At 39.2% G+C, this 19200-nt stretch overlaps 1 protein-coding gene across 1 annotated transcript in view; it reads right to left on the reverse strand.

Annotated features, from left to right (window-relative positions):
• Window positions 1-3808: 3808 nt before the first annotated feature.
• The window catches only part of LOC136860081 (E3 ubiquitin-protein ligase Mdm2), a 43478-nt gene continuing 28086 nt past the window's right edge, over window positions 3809-19200 (reverse strand). The window contains exon 4 of the mRNA XM_067138735.2: window positions 3809-4198. Coding sequence (XP_066994836.1) covers window positions 3918-4198 — 281 coding nt within the window. The 3' untranslated portion in view covers window positions 3809-3917. The remainder of the gene's footprint in view (window positions 4199-19200) is intronic.

Raw genomic sequence — 19200 nt, forward strand, 5'->3', positions numbered from 1 at the left:
ATAGTCAATCAATGTTCTATACTGGCAATCCCAACTGTACCTTGTTATTCTGTGACTCTCTCTTTTTTGGAAGAATGTATTTTTGATTATAAGATCATTTCTTCTGCACAGATCTAATAGTTGTTCTCCTTCTGGGTTCCTTTGTCCAAATCCATGTGGACCAATGATGTTCTTGTACCCAAGTCTGTCTACTCCAAATTGCGCATTTAGATCTCCAATAATAATAACAACATTTTCCTCATTAACTGTATCTTCCAGGTCTTGCCGAAATTTCTCTTTGTCTTCCTCACTGCAGCCTGTCTGTGGGGCATACACTTGTATGATGGTGTACTTAGTGTTCTCCAGTTTCATGAACATTTTAATGATTCTATCACTTTTTCAGATAACTTCAGCTGTAGCATCGGTCCCTTCATTAATTAAAAATCCAACACCATTTTTCGCTACCCTCTCCTGTCCACTCCAGTATAATTTATATCCTCCACGAAGTGTCTTACTTCCAATCCCTTTCAATTTGGTCTCACTTAATCCCAATATTGATATTTTTCTTCTATCCATCATGTCTAGGAGTTCTTCTACCTTTCCAGTTAATGATAGAATGTTCATAGTTCCAATTCGGTATTTGGGTCTCTTTTTTATTTGGGGTTTCCTTTCAGAACATTGTATATCATCAGCCTTATGGTCATCATACTTTACAATTGTCTGAGAGGACGTGTCAGTCCGGTCTAAAATCTTCTTTCCGGGGCTCTTTTTCTTATTGAAACCGACTGTACTCGATACTCTCCTGCTGACTTGCTAGGTCTAATGCATAAGAGGATTTTCTTTCAGGGTTTACTCCCTTAGCCTTTGAGGATGCCTTCCTCGTCCTACAAGGCAGTAGGTTCCATCTGTACACCCCAGAAGGATGGGTTGCCTCTTCCGCCATCTCCACCGTACCGAAGTCCATCTTCTTCACCGTAGATGCCGTTTTGAGGTCTTCACCCTTAACCCAGGGCAAGGGCCCTCCATATTTATGACCCCTGGAGAGAGGGTGTCCCAGTATTTTAAAACCCCCAGGAATTGGGCTACCTGTTGGTCCGCAGATTGTATTGGTTATTTCAACCAGCCCTACATACTGTAGGGGCCCCCTATCCGCCACCTGGGGACGCTCTCTGTAGGGGTCAGGTTCCCCTGGTTACTTATTAGAAGTTAACCCCACCCACAAGGAGTGAGGTTAAAGTTTATACCCTCCAGTAACTTGTTGTTTAAGTCTTACAAATACTTTCCACATGAAAAATTATTTTTCAGCAAATGAATCAATTATTAGTATTAGTAACACAATTGAAATAAAAAAAAAGAAGAGAAAGCAAGATGATGATGATGATGATGATTATTAGAAAGGACAGTGTCAAGACTGAATGAATTTAGCAGAGTCCAGATAGTATGCCAGTGTTCACATTTGCAACTTCCAACACATTCATTTGGCTGCTTGATGAGTGTGTTCTTTTAAGGAAAAACATTATGAGAAAGGGACTTAAAAATTAGGAATAAAGGAATACACTCTCTCAGCAACCACAGATATTTCACATTATTAAACTTAAAACAATGTTTATTCATATAACCACAGATATGACAATCACGAAGAACACTCACAATAACGTGTTCACAAACTAGTCAATAGATAGCAGCAGATAACGGAAATATGTAGTGTCATCTTATAGTCAACACTGGAGTCACAGCAACATTAGTGTGCTGACATCAGAATGGAAGGGGTTAAGGAAATTTTATGCTCTGAGAACAAAGATATAGTAGTGGGAACACCAAAGGCATGCATTGCAATCAACTGAGGCTAGTAATGAGAGAGTGTAAGCAAGTGGTACATTGATGAACTGCGTTCTGTGGCACCAGATGGGACAAGATAGCTTGTCAAATCATCAGCAAAGTTTGCAGATAGCATCCTGTTGAGGGTAAATATCTATCTATGTATCCAAGAAATTGAAATCTACTGTTTAGATATTTGAAGTCAAGGTTGAAAGAAAGTCAACAGTTGAGTTATGACAGTTCTTGAACTATTTTATGCAGTTTTGTCGAACCGCCTAATCAGTATCACATAGCCAGAGCCATATTTAGGCACGGGCCTTGTGGTCCCGGGATGAGGGAGGCAAATTTATGAGGCGGCAAAAATGAAAAGGTCTAGTAGTTTGAAAATGAGTTTTAGGAATGCATGCTCTTTCATAGTATTCAAAAGCAAAAGCTCCCAACATGAATAACAGAATTTTTGTTCTGCTTATTTGAAAACTGTCGGTAATAATATTATAAATACCACCACAATGTTGAAACACAGCCCCCTCCGATCTGCGTACGGGTACAAAGATGATTAAAGTCAAAGAAATATTAATGTTTATTAAATTCCACCTAATCAATACATGTATTTAAGCCAAAAGAATACATGTATACAATACATAATACATGTAAACCAAAATATGAGAATTATAACATGTAACATCAGGATGATTTCGGGCTGCAATTTAGTCAAGCGAGCAGTGAATCAACGCCACCTAGAGACAACAGCCTGGTGTTGACTGAATTAAGAAGGCCGCTAATTTTCCATAATACCAAGAGGTCTGTGAAAGTGAAAGCCAATTTTATTCATTTTGTGAGAGTGTTAAGTGATTTTTGTGTTGAGTACGCAACATGGATGGTTGAAAACAATTATGGTACGTGTTGCAAATGATCACAAATTAGCAGAAAATAAGAGGAAGAGGGAAAGTGAATTGTTCTCTCAAACACTAAATTATACTTTCTTCCCTCCACAGGATCCAAACTATAAATCAAACAACTTCCTCTCATGCAATGACAAAAATAAAAATAATATTACCGGTACAGAAAACTTTAATGAGTGTATGCCCACTTTTGGTTGCATTTCCACAGGTCTGCTGTTGGAACTGTAAGTGAAAATTGTGAATAGGATGCAGTACTAAGAAAAGGTATTTTTAAGTCAAAAGATTACCCTTATTTTTGGCTTATGAATAATGGTGCTAGAGACTACAATGCTAAAAGTGGAGTGAAACAAAATCAAGACAATTTCTGAAATTCTTTGCAGATGTATCCAGACAACTGGTGGTTTCTGACAAAAGTGCTGTTTGAAAGAAAGCTTTTAAATGGAGATGTTATGAAATGTGAATATCTGGTTTATTCATGCTACCAATAATCTGTTTTTGTGCTCCTTGTAAACACATTGGAAGGACTTTCCAGTTTGCAACAATTGGCTTCAATGATTGGAAGCACGGAAATCTTGTGTTAAGGGAACTTGAGAATTTCCACTCTCAATGTGATTACATGTTAATGTTTAAAAGATGAGGTAGTGAATTGTGCAGAGTTGACAGCTGTCTGCTCTCTGTTGGATTATTATTAGTATTTAATGGTATTAATGTCTGATATTTTACCTCAGAGGCATTCTACTGTATTACATTATTCATTATATAAAAATAATAGTAATTGCAATTTTGTCCTACCACATTCAAGGAAGGAGGCAGAGAAAAATTATTTGGGCCCAGAGGCATATAACAGAAAGGAAGTTTCAGAGATCGTGGAGACATTTGGCTGCCTTCTCCTGTTCGATGTACCACGGAGTAGTGAAAGGGGATCGGATCATCTTCCTCACTAAATCGGCACAAAGTCTGCCCACGACAGTCTTTCCATCTGTAGTTTCTCATTGTTTTTTACCCAAGCATGTATAGAAATACAATTGGATTCATGAACAATAAGAGTTAAGCATTTGAAACATAACTTTAATATGTATGTGAGGACATCACGTAAAACAATACACTCTTACGAACAAAAGGTAACTAGAAATTTACCTTAAATTACAATTAACAAACAACACACAGGACATCTGGGACAGACAGGTAGTCAAGTAACTTGAAGTTTATTCATTTTTTTTAGAAAGGAATGTTTCTAACAACTTTTCTAATTCTTTGGTGGCACATGGGACAGTTGGCATGAGATCGCCAGAGTTTCATGGTACACTCGTAACAGTAGCACTGGTGGCCTATGCCTCCGTGAACGATGATGGCATCTTTTGGGCGCTGTTTGCAACTTGGACAGTCATCTCCCGGTGAGCTTTCTACTCCCTTGACAAGACCATTGTCGTCGTCCGTGCTGCTCTGGGACGTATAATTTCCCCGACTCCTTTTCTCTGTAGGAAGTTTGAAAGTTACCTCTGTTAACAAAATAAAACAACACAATAATTCAGTATTCTCTAGCTTTACCTCCTTTCTGATCATTCTGTTAAATATTTATATTTCTTTTATTTAAACATTTTATTTAAATAAAACTCATGTGTCATGCTGAGTCTTTATAAAGAAGAGACCGAGGAGTGGCTGCACAGTTTTGGTCACGTAGCTGTCAGCTTGCATTTGGGTGATAGTGGGTTTGAATCCCACTATCTGCAGTCCTGAAGATGGTTCTCCATGGTTTCCAATGTTCACACCAAGCAAATGCTGGAGCTGAACGTTAGTTAAGTCCATGGATGCTTCCTTCCCACTCCTATCCCATCATTCCCATTAAGACCTATTTATGTCGGTGCAATGTAAAAAAAATATTTTTAAAAAGAAGAAAAATAAGGGAGAGAAAGCAACAAGTTGTTCTCACATACATTAAGTGGCCAAAAGTCATGGGAAGACACTGAACATGATGTTGATAACAAATTGCTCCTCCGCGAGCAGCAATACGGCGAAGCTATGACTCTACAAGGTGTTGGAATCGTTCTCGAGGGATCTGGACCCACACATCTTGCACTGCTACCCACAATTGGTCTTGTATAGTTGGTGCAGAATTCATGGAGTGTACACCAGCATTGACAGCATCCCATAAATGCTCAGTTGGATTAAGATCGGAGGAGGGCCAATCCATGGTCGTAACTTCATTGGAGTGTTCCTCCAACCACCTGCGTGCCACCACAGAGTGGTGACGTGGCACATTTTCCTGCTGAAACATGCCATCTCCATCAGGGTACTCTAGGGCCATAAAGGGATTCAGATGGTCTGAAATAATGTCCACTCAACGTGCACCTGTCAGCGCTCCCTGCAGCCGGACTATGAGGGCTAATTGCAACCATGAGAACACCGCCCAGACCAGAACTGAGCCACTTTCCGCCTGGACACAACCTTGTTGACACACAGGATCCATAGCTTCATGGGGCATAAGCCACACTCTTACGTGCCCATCAGCTCGATACAACTTGAACCGGGATTCATCGGACCATACCACACGTGGCCACTGTTCCATAGTCCATTGCCGATATTCGTGGGCCCATGGACGTCGTTGAGCTCTGTGTCGAGGTGTCAGCAAAGGGACACGAGTTGGTCGTCGGCAGGTGAAGCCTATGCAGTGCAGTTGCCTCCTTACAGTCCCGGTAGAAATGGATTCCTGACTCCCAACATTCAACTGGGTGGTGATCTGACTCACAGTAGCCCGTCGAGCACCCAGTATGGTTCTGTGGAGGTGACGTGATGTCCATTCGTTGAACACCTGTGGTCTTCCCATGCGACGGTTTACATTGGTGGTAACATTCTCTCTGCGATATTGAAGATCCACCCTCGACACTGTTGACTTCAGAATCCCAAATTCGCATGTAATTTCCACAATGCTCTGACCCATGCGCCGTGCGCCGATGATCATCCCACGTTCAAAGTTGGTTAACTCGCAACATGTTGCTGTCTTCACAACACTGGTGACTGTGACAAACTGTTCAGCTACGCCACAACTAGCCACAACGGGGTCATACAAAGCACATTTTCAAATGAATGCCCCCTCCCATGACTTTTGGTCACTCAGTGTATCTCCAGGGTTTCCTTAAACACCAGGGATGCCATTCATAATCGTGTTCAGTCCGGACTAAGCGAGTACCAATTATGGACTAAGAGCAGATGAGCGTTTTTGTTATTCATAGATGGCATATTTTCTGTTAGTCTGAAGATGATCTGGCCTTAGTCTGGACTAACCTTAGTCCCGGTCCAGAGATAGTTTAGCTGAGGACTATCTTCATAAGATGGAGTTCGTAGCTGAAATTGCATTAGTGCAAAATATGAGAAAAGAGAAGGCATATGGAATAATACCGATTATCTTCCTGAAGTACGATTTATTCATTTTGAGAATGGATGTCGTTTTACCAAGATCAATATAAGAAATCTGACAGAACTTATGCATCCTAAGCTATAGGAGCTACTTCCAATAAAAGGGCTGCCTGTTGGTATAGAGAACAGAAATATCCCTGCCCAGTGTTATTATACAAGAGGATAAACCCAGTCCACCTCGATGGTGTAGTGGTTAGTGTGATTAGCTGCCAACCCCAGAAGCCCAGGTTCGATTCCTGGCACTGCCACAAACCTTGAAAAGTGGTACGAGGACTGGAATGGGGTCAACTCAGCCTCGGTAGTTCAACTGAGTAGAGGGGGTTCGATTCCCACCTCAGCCATCCTCGAAGTGGTTTTCCACAGTTTTTCACTTCTCCTCCAGGCAAATGTCGAGACGGTACCTAACGGCCATGGTCGCTTCCTTCCCTCTTCCTTCTCTATCCCTTCCAATCTTCCCATCCCCCACAAGGCCCCTGTTCAGCATAGCAGGTGAGGTACTCGGCCTCCTCCCAAGTTGTATCCCTTTGACCCAAAGTCTGACACTCCAGAACACTGCCCTTGAGGAGGTAGAGATGAGATTCCACACTGAGTCTGAGGGGAAAACCAACCTTGGAGATAAATGGATTAAGAAAGAAAAGAAAGAGGATAAACCCAAAATGATAATGCAGATTTGCATGGAAATTTTCACCCCACAGTCTGCCTAATTAATTTATTTAAAATATCTCAGTTACCATTGTCTCAGTATGTAAAGTTTTCTCTTGAAGATGACAGATTATTGATAATGAGGAAATTTAACAATATTCACTGAATTATGAATATATTGTCTGTATTAATAGCCTGGCTCCTTGGCTGAATGGTCAGCTTACTGGCCTTCGGTTCGGAGGTCCCTGGGTTCAAATCCTGGCAGGGTCAGGGATTTTAATTTTGCCTGGTTAATTTATCTAGTTCAGGGGCTGGTTGTTTATGGTCATTTTAATAAACATCTTTATTTACATTCAACAAATCACACTACAAATGGGAAAGTCATGTGGCTGCAAGTCATCGTTATAAAAGATCACATACGTCATTGGAGCCATACATAGGGCATGGATTCACATTTAACATGATTGAGGGAAGACATAAAAATTGATATTAATACAATTCTATGCCTCTGAGTGCCTCTTGATGAATCGAAAGGGTCCTCTCTGGAAACTAGAACTTAAATAAAGGAAGATCTTGAGGAGGATACTACGACCCATAAGAGATGAGGATGGCACCTACAGGATCAGGCACAGAAACAAGCTCTACGAACATTAGGAAGACATAGTCACATGTATGAGGGAAAGGCGACTGACTTTCTACAGGCACATTCTGAAACGCTGCAGGCTCACCAACAGAATCCTCACAGTGACAAGTAGGGGAAAGGAGACCAAGTGGATCACCTCTGTAAAATCAGACCTAGAGAAACTGAAGATCCCAAGTACTGACAGGTCATCGTACAGGGCGACTTCTGACTGTCCCTCACAAGCAAAAAGAGTACAGGCACCACCACACCTAAGTGGACGGATGGAAAGAAGCAGGCACACGGTCAGAGAATGAAAGCGTACTGGGCCAAGAAAAAGCAGAAGACCTCAGCGAAGAGTTAAGATGATCCCTGTGGTCCCTAGTAGGCCAAAATGAACCAAATTAATAATAAGAGGGTGGGTTCTCTTGAATATTCAGGTAACAAAAGTAATACTGTAACTTACACATAATAAACTGTACATACTTTTTTACAGCATTGTCAGCGTCTCTTTAAAAAAAAAAAAAAAAAAAAATATTATTCTGGGTTCTAGATCATATTATGTAATTCTGATAGTCAAATGTTAGACATTGTAGCATGTTGGAGAGAAAGCATTCCTGAGACTCTATAAATACTGCTTGGCTCTGTTTAGATTCCCGTGTCTTTTCATCACCAGCCAGTATCGGTGCTGGTGAATCATACAGGCTATCACTAGAAAAAGACATGCAGACTGTTGCAGTTGTCTCAAACGTGCTATGTTCTGTGCTCTGTACATGCTCATAAGCATACCACAACGCTTGGCAGCAATATACAAGAATGATCTGTACAATATCGTAGTACACTGATAATACAGGTCTATGAATAACATTTTCTTAGTCAGCAGTTCTTGAGTAACATCATGTCTAGATGTGCTGAGTAATACATTGATCTATTAAGAAGAACTGTGCCTCAGTTGTGGGTTCTAGGAGCTATTTGTGGTTTGATTATATATGCTGATCGTGTGTTGGTGCTATCTTGTGACTACGATCTATTATTAGTGATATTAGGGTCTTATTTTGCTATATTTTTGTGCCCTAAGTGGCCGACATCTTAATTTCTTACAGTCAATCCATAGTTAACACCAGTTAGGAGGGCAATTTATTATTTTTGTCGATCTTACTGCCCTACGTATCGGCATATTTTGCCTGCTTTAAAAACCATACCTATGTAAACCATGGTACAGGTGGGGACTCTACTCTTCACATTCTGCACTGCCTAGGCCAGAGAATTTTTATTGTTTATCTACACCTTCTGCCCTTACTTCATCAGCTATCTTTAGGGCAGGCAAACTGCATAGGGACCGAATATCTCCCGGTATAAGGTGACCCCCTATACTAAGTGCCAACGGTTTTCCTGAGAGTGGATGAGCAGGCACTCTATTGTTCTGGGGGCAAGAAATTGTCCCTAAAGGTGGAGGAACCAAATTTTGATCAACAGCATTAGGATGCAGAAGGCAACGGGAAACCATTGCATTCAAGATCCTCAAGGATATCGCTATAAATTCATATAGTAATGGCTCAGTACAATACAAAATTATTTCCAGAGTTTCTATTCCCCCAGTCGAATTTCCAGGAGGGAACACTACAAATGTTGCGATAAATGACGGTATGATTGACAGCTCTGGAAAAATCAAAATCTATAATTACAAAGTACGATTTGCTACTTGGAATGTACGCAGCTTGTATATGGCCAGAAAACTTGTAAACGTGGAAGTAGAAAGATGCAGACTGAAAATAGACATCCTTGGATTGAGCAAGGTAAGATGGCCTGGATCTGAAATTCAGAACACTAAGGATGGATATTTGTACTTTTCGGAAGAAACAGACACCAGTCACAGGTATGGAGTTGCCATGCTTATTTCATCAGTGATCGCAACTTAGTTCTGGATTTTGTACCACGTTGTGATCGGGTAATATTATTGAGGATGCAAACATCACACCGAATCATGATGTTATTCAGGTCCATGCAACAACCACCAATGAAGACGATGAAGAAGTAGAATCATTCAATGACACATTAGAAGAAGCAATTAAATTCACCAGGAAGGGAGAGATAATGCTGGTCATTGGTGATTTTAATTAAAAAATAGGGGCTGGTGTTGAAGGTAATATCAAAGGCTGCTATGTTCTTGAAGAATGAAATTTAAGAGGAGACAGGCTGATACAGTTTTGTATGGAACATGATCTACTTGTTTCAAACTTCCTCCTAGGAGGCTATACACACGGACATCACCTGCTGATAGCAATGAAAGGATCATAAGGAATCAATCTGATTTCATTTTGTTGAAGCAACAACTGAAGAAATATGGGACATATACTGGTGCTAATGTAGATAGTGATCACAATCCAGATTTAACACGTCATCACACGCCCCCTTATTTTTACATGACAGCACGCCCCACGGCAATTTGCTCACGCATGTTATATATTGTTGCTCTGATTTTGAAATGAAGAAACCAATCCTCAAACGTTAACAACATTGTAAGAAAGAGAATTTACTTACCAAAACATCATATTTAGGACTGCAAATAATTATTAGTAATTTAAAATATTTTACAACACGAGAACACGCTATGTTAGCAAACTGCCGCAATTCCAAGCCTGTGACCTGACATCAAAGCACGCCCCGTTAGCAAATTGCCGCATACTATATTTTAGGCATTTTCACATAAGTTGCATTAACACAAGTCCAGTTGAATTAGTAAAATATGAAATATAAACAAATATGATTGATTTAAGAAACATCGTAAGCATATTACTTCTGTCCAACAATCAGCCAGTCTAGTCATTTTCAGCTGGATCCTCCTGTTGGGTTGAGCATCTCGAACACGTTGGCACTATATGTTCTCGGCAGATGGGAATATCACATGCGCAACAAATAACCATTGTTCTGCTATTTTTCCTTCTAGGGCAGATACCACAGATAGCATATTGACCTGGTTGCAGGGGCCTCTCATGTGGTTGTTGCTGTCTCACTTTAAGAACAGGCTCACAACGTTCAGGTTCTTGCTGAGCGCCTACTGAAAGGTTCAGTGTCTCTTCGTTTGGCGGTGGGGTGTGTTGTTCGTTACCAACCTCGCACGGTTGTATTATTTCTTCTGCAACACTCTCTTCTGAGTCACTATTATCATGCTCTAAAACATCTGTTTCATCAACGTCACGATAACCAGAATTATCTTCTCCTAATTTACTTGACTGACATTCTGGAACACTGTCCACTATATGTCTCACTGTAGCTTGTCGTACGTCGTACGGATCCATTTCCAGGTAATGGCGCAAACAATAAAACAGAAATATTGCAACTGTATCATATTAAATATACGCGAGAACTCGCCCGTTAGCAATATGCTCACTAATGTTTGTACGCGATAGCACGCACGTTAGCAATCTGCTCACACAACGTGACACCACCAACACAAATGTGAACTGACGTAGAGAGGAGACAGCGACGAACTGGATTAGGCTACGGTCGTTATACAGAGATGTGGGGGGAGGAATACCTGACTGCCCGCCGATTCTTGGATACAACAAAGGAAGATATTAGGATTATTGTTCAAACGCGGCAAACTGCCGCGGGAGCGTGTGATGACGTGTTAATGGAGTTTAAAATGCAACGCTTTAGAAAAGTTAAAACGATTGCTAAATGTTCCAGGTGCATAGATGCTAGGAAACTTATGCATCCTGAAGTAAGAACTTTTGTTGGAAAAGTGCTTGAAGAGAAGATGGAAACAATAAGAAACACTAGGCCAACAGAGGTAGGCCTGGAATTCTATAAAACATAGTATAACTGAAATCCAGGAAACTCACATTGGCCACTTCATACATAACAAAAGACAGAACTGGATGACAGATGGAATTCTAAAACTTATGAATGAAAGAAGAAAATATAAAACCAAAGATCCCATTCAGTACAAAATCCTGCACAAAATGATATGCAGAGAGTGCAAAGAAGCCTGAGAAATATGCATGTCTGACAAATGTACAGAGATTGAGGCTCTCCAAGAGAAACACGATTATTTTAACCTGCATTAAAATGTGAAAGAACTTTGTGGTTTGCAACGGAAACAATATGGTCTAATTCCGAGAAATGCCAACAATGAAACTCGAAAGATCGATTCGATTCAATTCGATTCGATTATTTACGTATGTAGATGAAAGAAACACAGCGAAACAAATAGTTGTTGAATCCAAAAAGAAGTCATGGGAAGATTTTGGTAATAACCTGGAAAGGCTAAGTCAAGCAGTAGGGAAACCTTTTTGGACAGTAATAAAGAATCTTAGGAAGAGAGGGGAAAAGGAAATGAACAGTGTTTTGAGTAATTCGGGTGAACTCATAATAGATCCCAGGGAATCACTGGAGAGGTGGAGAGAATATTTTGAACAGCTTCTCAACGTAAAAGGAAATCTTCCTGGTGGTGTTGCGAACAGCCAAGCTCATGGGGAGGAGGAAACTGGTGTTGGTGAAATTACACTTGAGGAAGTGGAAAGGATAGTAAATAAACTCCATTGTCATAAAGCAGCAGGAATAGATGAAATTAGACCTGAAATGGTGAAGTATAGTGGGAAGGCAGGGATGAAATGGCTTCATAGAGTAGTAAGATTAGCATGGAGTGTTGGTAAGGTACCTTCAGATTGGATGAAAGCAGTAATTGCACCTATTTATAAGCAAGGGAACAGGAAGGATTGCAACAACTATCGAGGTATCTCATTGATTAGTGTACCAGGCAAGGTATTCACTGGCATCTTGGAAGGGAGTTTGCGATCAGTGGTTGAGAGGAAATTGGATGAAAACCAGTGTGGTTTCAGACCACAGAGGGGCTGTCAGGATCAGATTTTCAGTATGTACCAGATAATTGAAAAATGCTACGATAGGAATAGGCAGTTGTGTTTATGTTTCGTAGATCTAGAGAAAGCATATGATACGGTACCGAGGGAAAAGATGTTCGCCATACTGGGGGACTATGGAATTAAAGGTAGACGATTAAAATCAATCAAAGGCATTTATGTTGACAATTGGGCTTCAGTGAGAATTGGTGGTGGAATGAGTTCTTGGTTCAGGGTACTTACAGGGGTTAGACAAGGCTGTAATCTTTCACCTTTGCTGTTTGTAGTTTTTTTTTTTTTGCTAGGGGCTTTACGTCGCACCGACACAGATAGGTCTTATGGCGACGATGGGATAGGAAAGGCCTAGGAGTTGGAAGGAAGCGGCCATGGTACAGCCCCAGCATTTGCCTGGTGTGAAAATGGGAAACCACGGAAAACCATCTTCAGGGCTGCCGATAGTGGGATTCAAACCTACTATCTCCCGGATGCAAGCTCACAGCCGCATGCCTCTACGCACAAGGCCAACTCGCCCGGTGTGTTTGTAGTTTACATGGATCATATGCTAAAAGGTATAAAATGGCAAGGAGGGATTCAGTTAGGTGAAAATGTAGTAAGCAGTCTGGCGTATGCTGACGACTTGGTCTTAATGGCAGATTGTCCCGAAAGCCTGCAGTCTAATATCTTGGAACTTGAAAATAGGTACAATGAGTATGGGATGAAAATTAGCCTTTCGAAGACTAAGTTGATGTCAGTAGGTAAGAAATTCAAAATTGAATGTCAGATTGGTGATACAAAGCTAGAACAGTATTTAGGTTGTGTGTTCTCCCAGGATGGTAATATAGTAAGTGAGATTGCATCAAGGTGTAGTAAAGCTAATGCAGTGAGCTCGCACTTGTGATCAACAGTATTCTGTAAGAAGAAAGTCAGCTCCCAGACGAAACTATCTTTACATCGGTTACATCTTTACAGACCAACTTTGCTTTACGCGAGTGAAAGCTGGGTGGACTCAGGATATCTTATTCATAAGTTAGAAGTAACAGACATGAAAGTAGCGAGAACGATTGCTGGTACAAACAGGTGGGGACAATGGCAGGAGGGTACTCGGAATGAGGAGATAAAGGCTAAGTTAGAAATGAAGTCGATGGATGAAGCTGTACGCACAAACCGGCTTCAGTGGTGGGGTCATGTGAGGTGGATGGAGGAGGATAGGTTACGTAGGAGAATAATGGACTCTGTTATGGTAGGTAAGAGGAGTAGAGGTAGACCAAGACGACGATGGTTGGACTCAGTTTCTAATGATTTAAAGATAAGAGGTATAGAACTAAATGAGGCCACAGCACTAGCTGCAAATCGAGGATTGTGGCGACATTTAGTAAATTCACAGAGGCTTGCAGACTGAACGCTGAAAGGCATAACAGTCTTTAATGATAATGTATGTATATATGTTTATTCATCATCAACAGTGTTATTAATTCTTAATTCCTCAATTACAGATGATATAATACATTCAGATAATAAGAATATTAACAGCACTTATTACTAAAACTAATTATAACTAAGCAATATATACATATTTACAAAACACATAAGGAAGAAAAGAAACCATGTAAACAGAAAAGTGTTTAACATTTGAAATGACCGAAGGAAGGAGGTATAACTTTCAGTTACCAAATGCACAGAACAAGTTACAAGGAACAACACACTGTCTATGAAGTGTTCATAAGATGTCTGCAAATTTCACTATCTGATGAGTGAAACATATCCACCATCCCGCTAATTTCGTTCAGGGATCTTAGGGCCTGCATAAACCAAGAGTTGCTGTGTGATTCTGTTCTGCACCCAGGTAAGTGAAAGGTGAAAGCTTGTCGGGTGTTGCGGAAAAGAACATGAATTGGGAGCAACTGGAGTAAATTGGGACAGTCAAGGAAATTACCGATACATTTGTGTATGAAACATGCGTTGACATACCTGTGCCTAGTTCTAAGATACTCAATACACATGTTTGTACAAAACAAATCATAATCTATCGATGACAGCTCGATACCCAAACACTTTTTACTGATCCATTTTGTAACATCGTTATTCAACAGAATATATATCTCAGGACAGATGCTGTACGACTGGCTGAAATCAACATTTATACCACTCCCAAAGAAGTCCAACTCTTCTCAATCCGATGCCTGTCGTATGATTAGTTTGATGTCTCATGTTCTTAAAGTATTCTTGCAAACTGTTGTGGAATACCAGTCCATTTATGTGCCACAGGAAAATATAGCAATTGATGAGTCTCTCATGAAATTCAGAGGACGTTTATCATATGTTCACTTCAATCCTTCCAAGTGGGATAGATTTGGGATAAAGTTTTATAAATTATGCAAATCAAATTCAGGTTATTGTGTAAAATTTAAAATTTATACTGGCAATGATTTAGTTGTGGGAAATGGGATGACTGCAAGTGAAAGTGTAGTCCTGGAGTTGTAGTCCCTTGGACAAGGGACATACCCTGTTCTTGGGTAATTGGTATTCATCACCTAAGCTGTTTGTGAAACTTCGTGATAGGAGCACAAATACTGTAGGAACTGTAAAAAAAAAAAAAAAAAAAAACAGAGGATGATGTCCAAGGATTTAGTGAAGAAGAAACTGAAGAAAGGTGAAGCAGACAGAAAGTCAAGTCATGGTTTGCTAGCTATAAAATGACATGACCGCAAGAATGTTTACATGTTATCTTCAAATCATGCAAGTGTTGAAATTGTGGACACAGGAAAAAGAAAGAGGAACAGAGGAAATAGCAAGGATAAAGTAGCAGAAGGAGAAACTGCCAATAACAAATTGAACTGGTTGCCATTTTTAGTACCATATACAAATGTTTTACAGGGCATTGGATATAACATGAATGATATTCATGTTTGAACTTTTAATGTTGTTATTGTATTGTTTTTATCAAGTTTTTTGTTAGAACATACAAAGTTTTAAATAAGTTAAGGTTTTTATATGCATGTGATTTTAATCTGTAAGCTGAAGAAGAGAATTTTAATTCTCGAAACATGTACATGTATATGAGGGTAATCCCAAAAGTATTTTTTTATAAATACAGAACTCTGTTCATGTGGCTGTTGGTTACAATATTGTGAAGAGTGTTTCCCGCGCTCGCATATAAACATGCGCACACTGCGCTGAGGCACTCAGTCTTGGGTTGGCAGCCATTGAGAATGGAGCTCCCGTTGGATATTGCCGCCACGTGCATGGATGTAAAAAATGTTTGTAAGTGGTGTGGAGAGTTTGCAGCCGGTTGGACTGAAATTCACGATGAACAAAGGAGCGGGAGACCATCAATTTTCATCGAGACAGTCGTGAAGGTTGAGCAAATCATGTGTGAAGATCGGCAGATCACTCTGGATGATCTCTGCACTTTGGTTCCTGAGGTTTCCCAAAGCGTCGCTCACAGAATTTTAACGGAAAAGTTGAAATATCAGGAGGCGTGTGCAAGATGGGTGCCAGCACCAACGACGACGTGAAAGATGAGGTTCACAACTTCCTGAACAGCATAGCAGCGAGCTGGTATGACATGGGCATACACAAACTGTCACAGCGTCTACAGAAATGCATCGACCGAAATGGTGATTGTGTAGAAAAGTAGCTAAATGTTCAAGCTGTAAAATGATGTAAACCATTGTAGAAATAAACAGGTCTATGTATTTATAAAAAAATAGGAGACATTTTTGGGATTACCTTTGTATATTTATGTATTTGACAGTTTAGTATACATACTGTATTGACAAGACAGACCTTGAAATAATTAATAACAGTAAAGGAGTAGTATTACAAAAATGTTGCAAACTTTGGGCTGGGAAGACTTGGGAGTAAGGAGACGAGATGATCGACTATCTGGAATGTGGTATGTTTTGAGCTGTCAGTGGTGAGTTGGCGTGGAATGACATAAGTAGAAGAATAAGCTTGAGTGGAGCTTTTAAATTTAGATCTAAGAATTTCATTTTTTGTCCGTATTGAACTGAGAACGTAAGAATAGGTAACTTAAAGGGGTCCACCTTTTCATAACAAATAAATGTTATAAGTTCATTTAAAACATATTTTTACTTGGAACTAGTTTCGACGCTGTTTAGCGTCATCATCAGCCAAAATGTGGGAAATAGGCACAGGTGTATACATGCATACATGTACAGTATACAAAATGTTACATCATTGTGATTAATAAGAGTAAAAAAGAGATGTAAAATAGTGAATTACAAAGTCAGAAATTGTCAGTCGATAAAATGGTATAAACATGAGTTAAGACTCAAAAACATAATTACGTAAAAAACATATAAACCGCAACAAAACCACGCGGAAGTTCGAGATGAACTTGGCATTGGAGATTCAAATTTATCAGACACTCTTCCATTGAATGTTGCTTGTCGCGAGTGTAGTACAAAACATAGGATTCAACAAACACAATCATCTCAAAAATGTCCATAACATTAAAAAAAAAAATTTTGGGTTGAGATGTACTTGGCAGTTAGGGATTAAAATTTATAGTCACTTACTAAGCGTCAATTCAAAACCAGCTGCAAAGGGTGAAATAAAATTGTACAAGCACGAGTTTGGACTTGATAAACGCAATCTTTCGAAATACATGTAACACATTTGAAACAGTAAGTTCGCGATGAACTTGGCACTTAAAGATTTGTGTCCACTTATTCATTGAATGTCACTGGTGCGAGTGTAGTTCAAATATGAGTTAGGATTTAACAGAATCAATCTTCTCAAAATTGCATATGACATTTGACCTTTAGTTCGAGATGAACATGGCAGTTAGAGGTTCAAATTTGTAAATATTCATTAAATGTCACTTCAAAACAGCCCATGAAGGGTGAAATAAAATTATAAACTCATACGAGTTAGGAATCAATAAACACTAATTTCTAGTTACATATAACATATTCAAATTTTGCGTAATTTCAAGATTAACTTGGCAGTTAAAGAATCAAAATTTGTAGACACTTTTTCATTAAAACAAAAATTTTTTAAAAATGTTATGGGCATTTTTGAGACGATTGTGTTTGTTGAATCCTATGTTTTGTACTACACTCGCAACAAGCAACATTCAATGGAAGAGTGTCTGAAAAATTTGAATCTCCAATGCCAAGTTCATCGCGAACTTCCGCGTGGTTTTGTTGCGGTTTATATGTTTTTTACATGATTATGTTTTTGAGTCCTAACCCATGTTTATACCATTTTATCGACTGACAATTTCTGACTTTGTAATTCACTATTGTACATCTCTTTTTTACTCTTATTAATCACAATAATGTAACATTTTGTATACTGTACATGTATGCATGTATACACCTATGCCTATTTCCCACATTTTGGCTGATGATGACGCTAAACAGCGTCAAAATTAGTTCCAAGTAAAAATATGTTTTAAATAAACTTATAACATTTATTTGTATTGAAAAGGTGGACCCTTTTAAGTTACCTATTCTTACGTTCTCAGTTCAATACGGACAAAAAATGAAATTCTTAGATCTAAATGAAGCAGCCAACCAGGCAAAATCGGTAGCCTATCATTACTTGGGCTTAAAAATCAAAATTGGGAAAATAGGCAAGGATATAGCATTTATCTAACAGTGCATTACACAGAATTTAACCCCTAATTTTTTGAAAAGCATCACGAAACAATGTTTTGCTCCTCCCCATCAACATGATGTTCAGGTTAGAACAAACAAACTTTGGTTAGAGAATGAACTAATATTTCTCTATGAGAAAAAGTTGTTTTTAAATCATCACTTATATGAGGCTCACCTCGAGGCAGCTACCTCACTCACAAGAGCTCAGTGGAATCTTTTTCAAGATGAAGTCCAAATTAAGTCGTTCAATATATTGTCCAAAAAACAGATAACGCTAGAGAAAAAACTTGAAGCACTTAAAAATAAAGCAACTCACAGTAATTCCCCTCCTAAACCTAACAGCAAGCCTAAACTCATTAACGATACTTTACAACAATTCCACCCACCAGTAATTAATCTTTCCAACACCAACTTAGATGAGGACGATATAAGAATTCTTTCGAAAGGTCCAAAGCACAACTGGCCTTGCTTCAACTCGGCCATTACAGCCTCCAAACTCGTAGTTGAATAAGAAGTTGCTATCAGCAAAATGCCATATGACATACAAGACAAACTCAGAATGGACGTAAAAAACAATTAAACAAAACTTTTTTCTCAAAAATTCGTACCGCGACCCATATCACAAAAAACAACAAGGATTCCCTCACTGAACAAGAAAAACAAAAGTTAATCACTATGAACCCGGGTCTGCCAACAGCTAAAGCACTACCCAAAATACACAAGACCAGTGTCCCTATTCGACCCATAATAAACTACAGACCAAGCCCTTTATATAAATTATCTCAATTTATCCAACAATTTCTTAATAAACACTATAAATTCTCATCAAATAAATCCATCAAGAACACTGTAGAATTAGTAAACAAACTAGACAGTTTCAAACTTCAACCATATCATTCAATGCACTCCTTTGATATAGTCAACATGTATCCCAGTATAAAAACCAACTCATTATTCCCAATCATCGAAAAAACTTACTAGCTAACAATCAACTAAGTAAACTCGAAGTTCAAGACTTTATGACTATCTTAAGATTACTAAACTTACTAGCTAACAATCAACTAAGTAAACTCGAAGTTCAAGACTTTATGACTATCTTAAGATTACTAATTAACAATAATTATTTCACATTTGATAAGATTATTTACAACAAGATGATTTGGCAATGGGTTCACCGGCCTCAGGAATTTTAGCAGAGATCTACCTCGATTTCTTAGAGCACACCGCCATCAACATTACCATCAAATTTGCCAATATCCAATTCTGGGCTAGGTATGTGGATGACACATTTATAATCCTAGATGAACGCTCTATAGATGCGCCATCCACCCTCAAAA

The sequence above is a fragment of the Anabrus simplex genome, chromosome 1, assembly GCF_040414725.1.
Source record: "Anabrus simplex isolate iqAnaSimp1 chromosome 1, ASM4041472v1, whole genome shotgun sequence".
Lineage (NCBI taxonomy): Eukaryota > Metazoa > Arthropoda > Insecta > Orthoptera > Tettigoniidae > Anabrus > Anabrus simplex.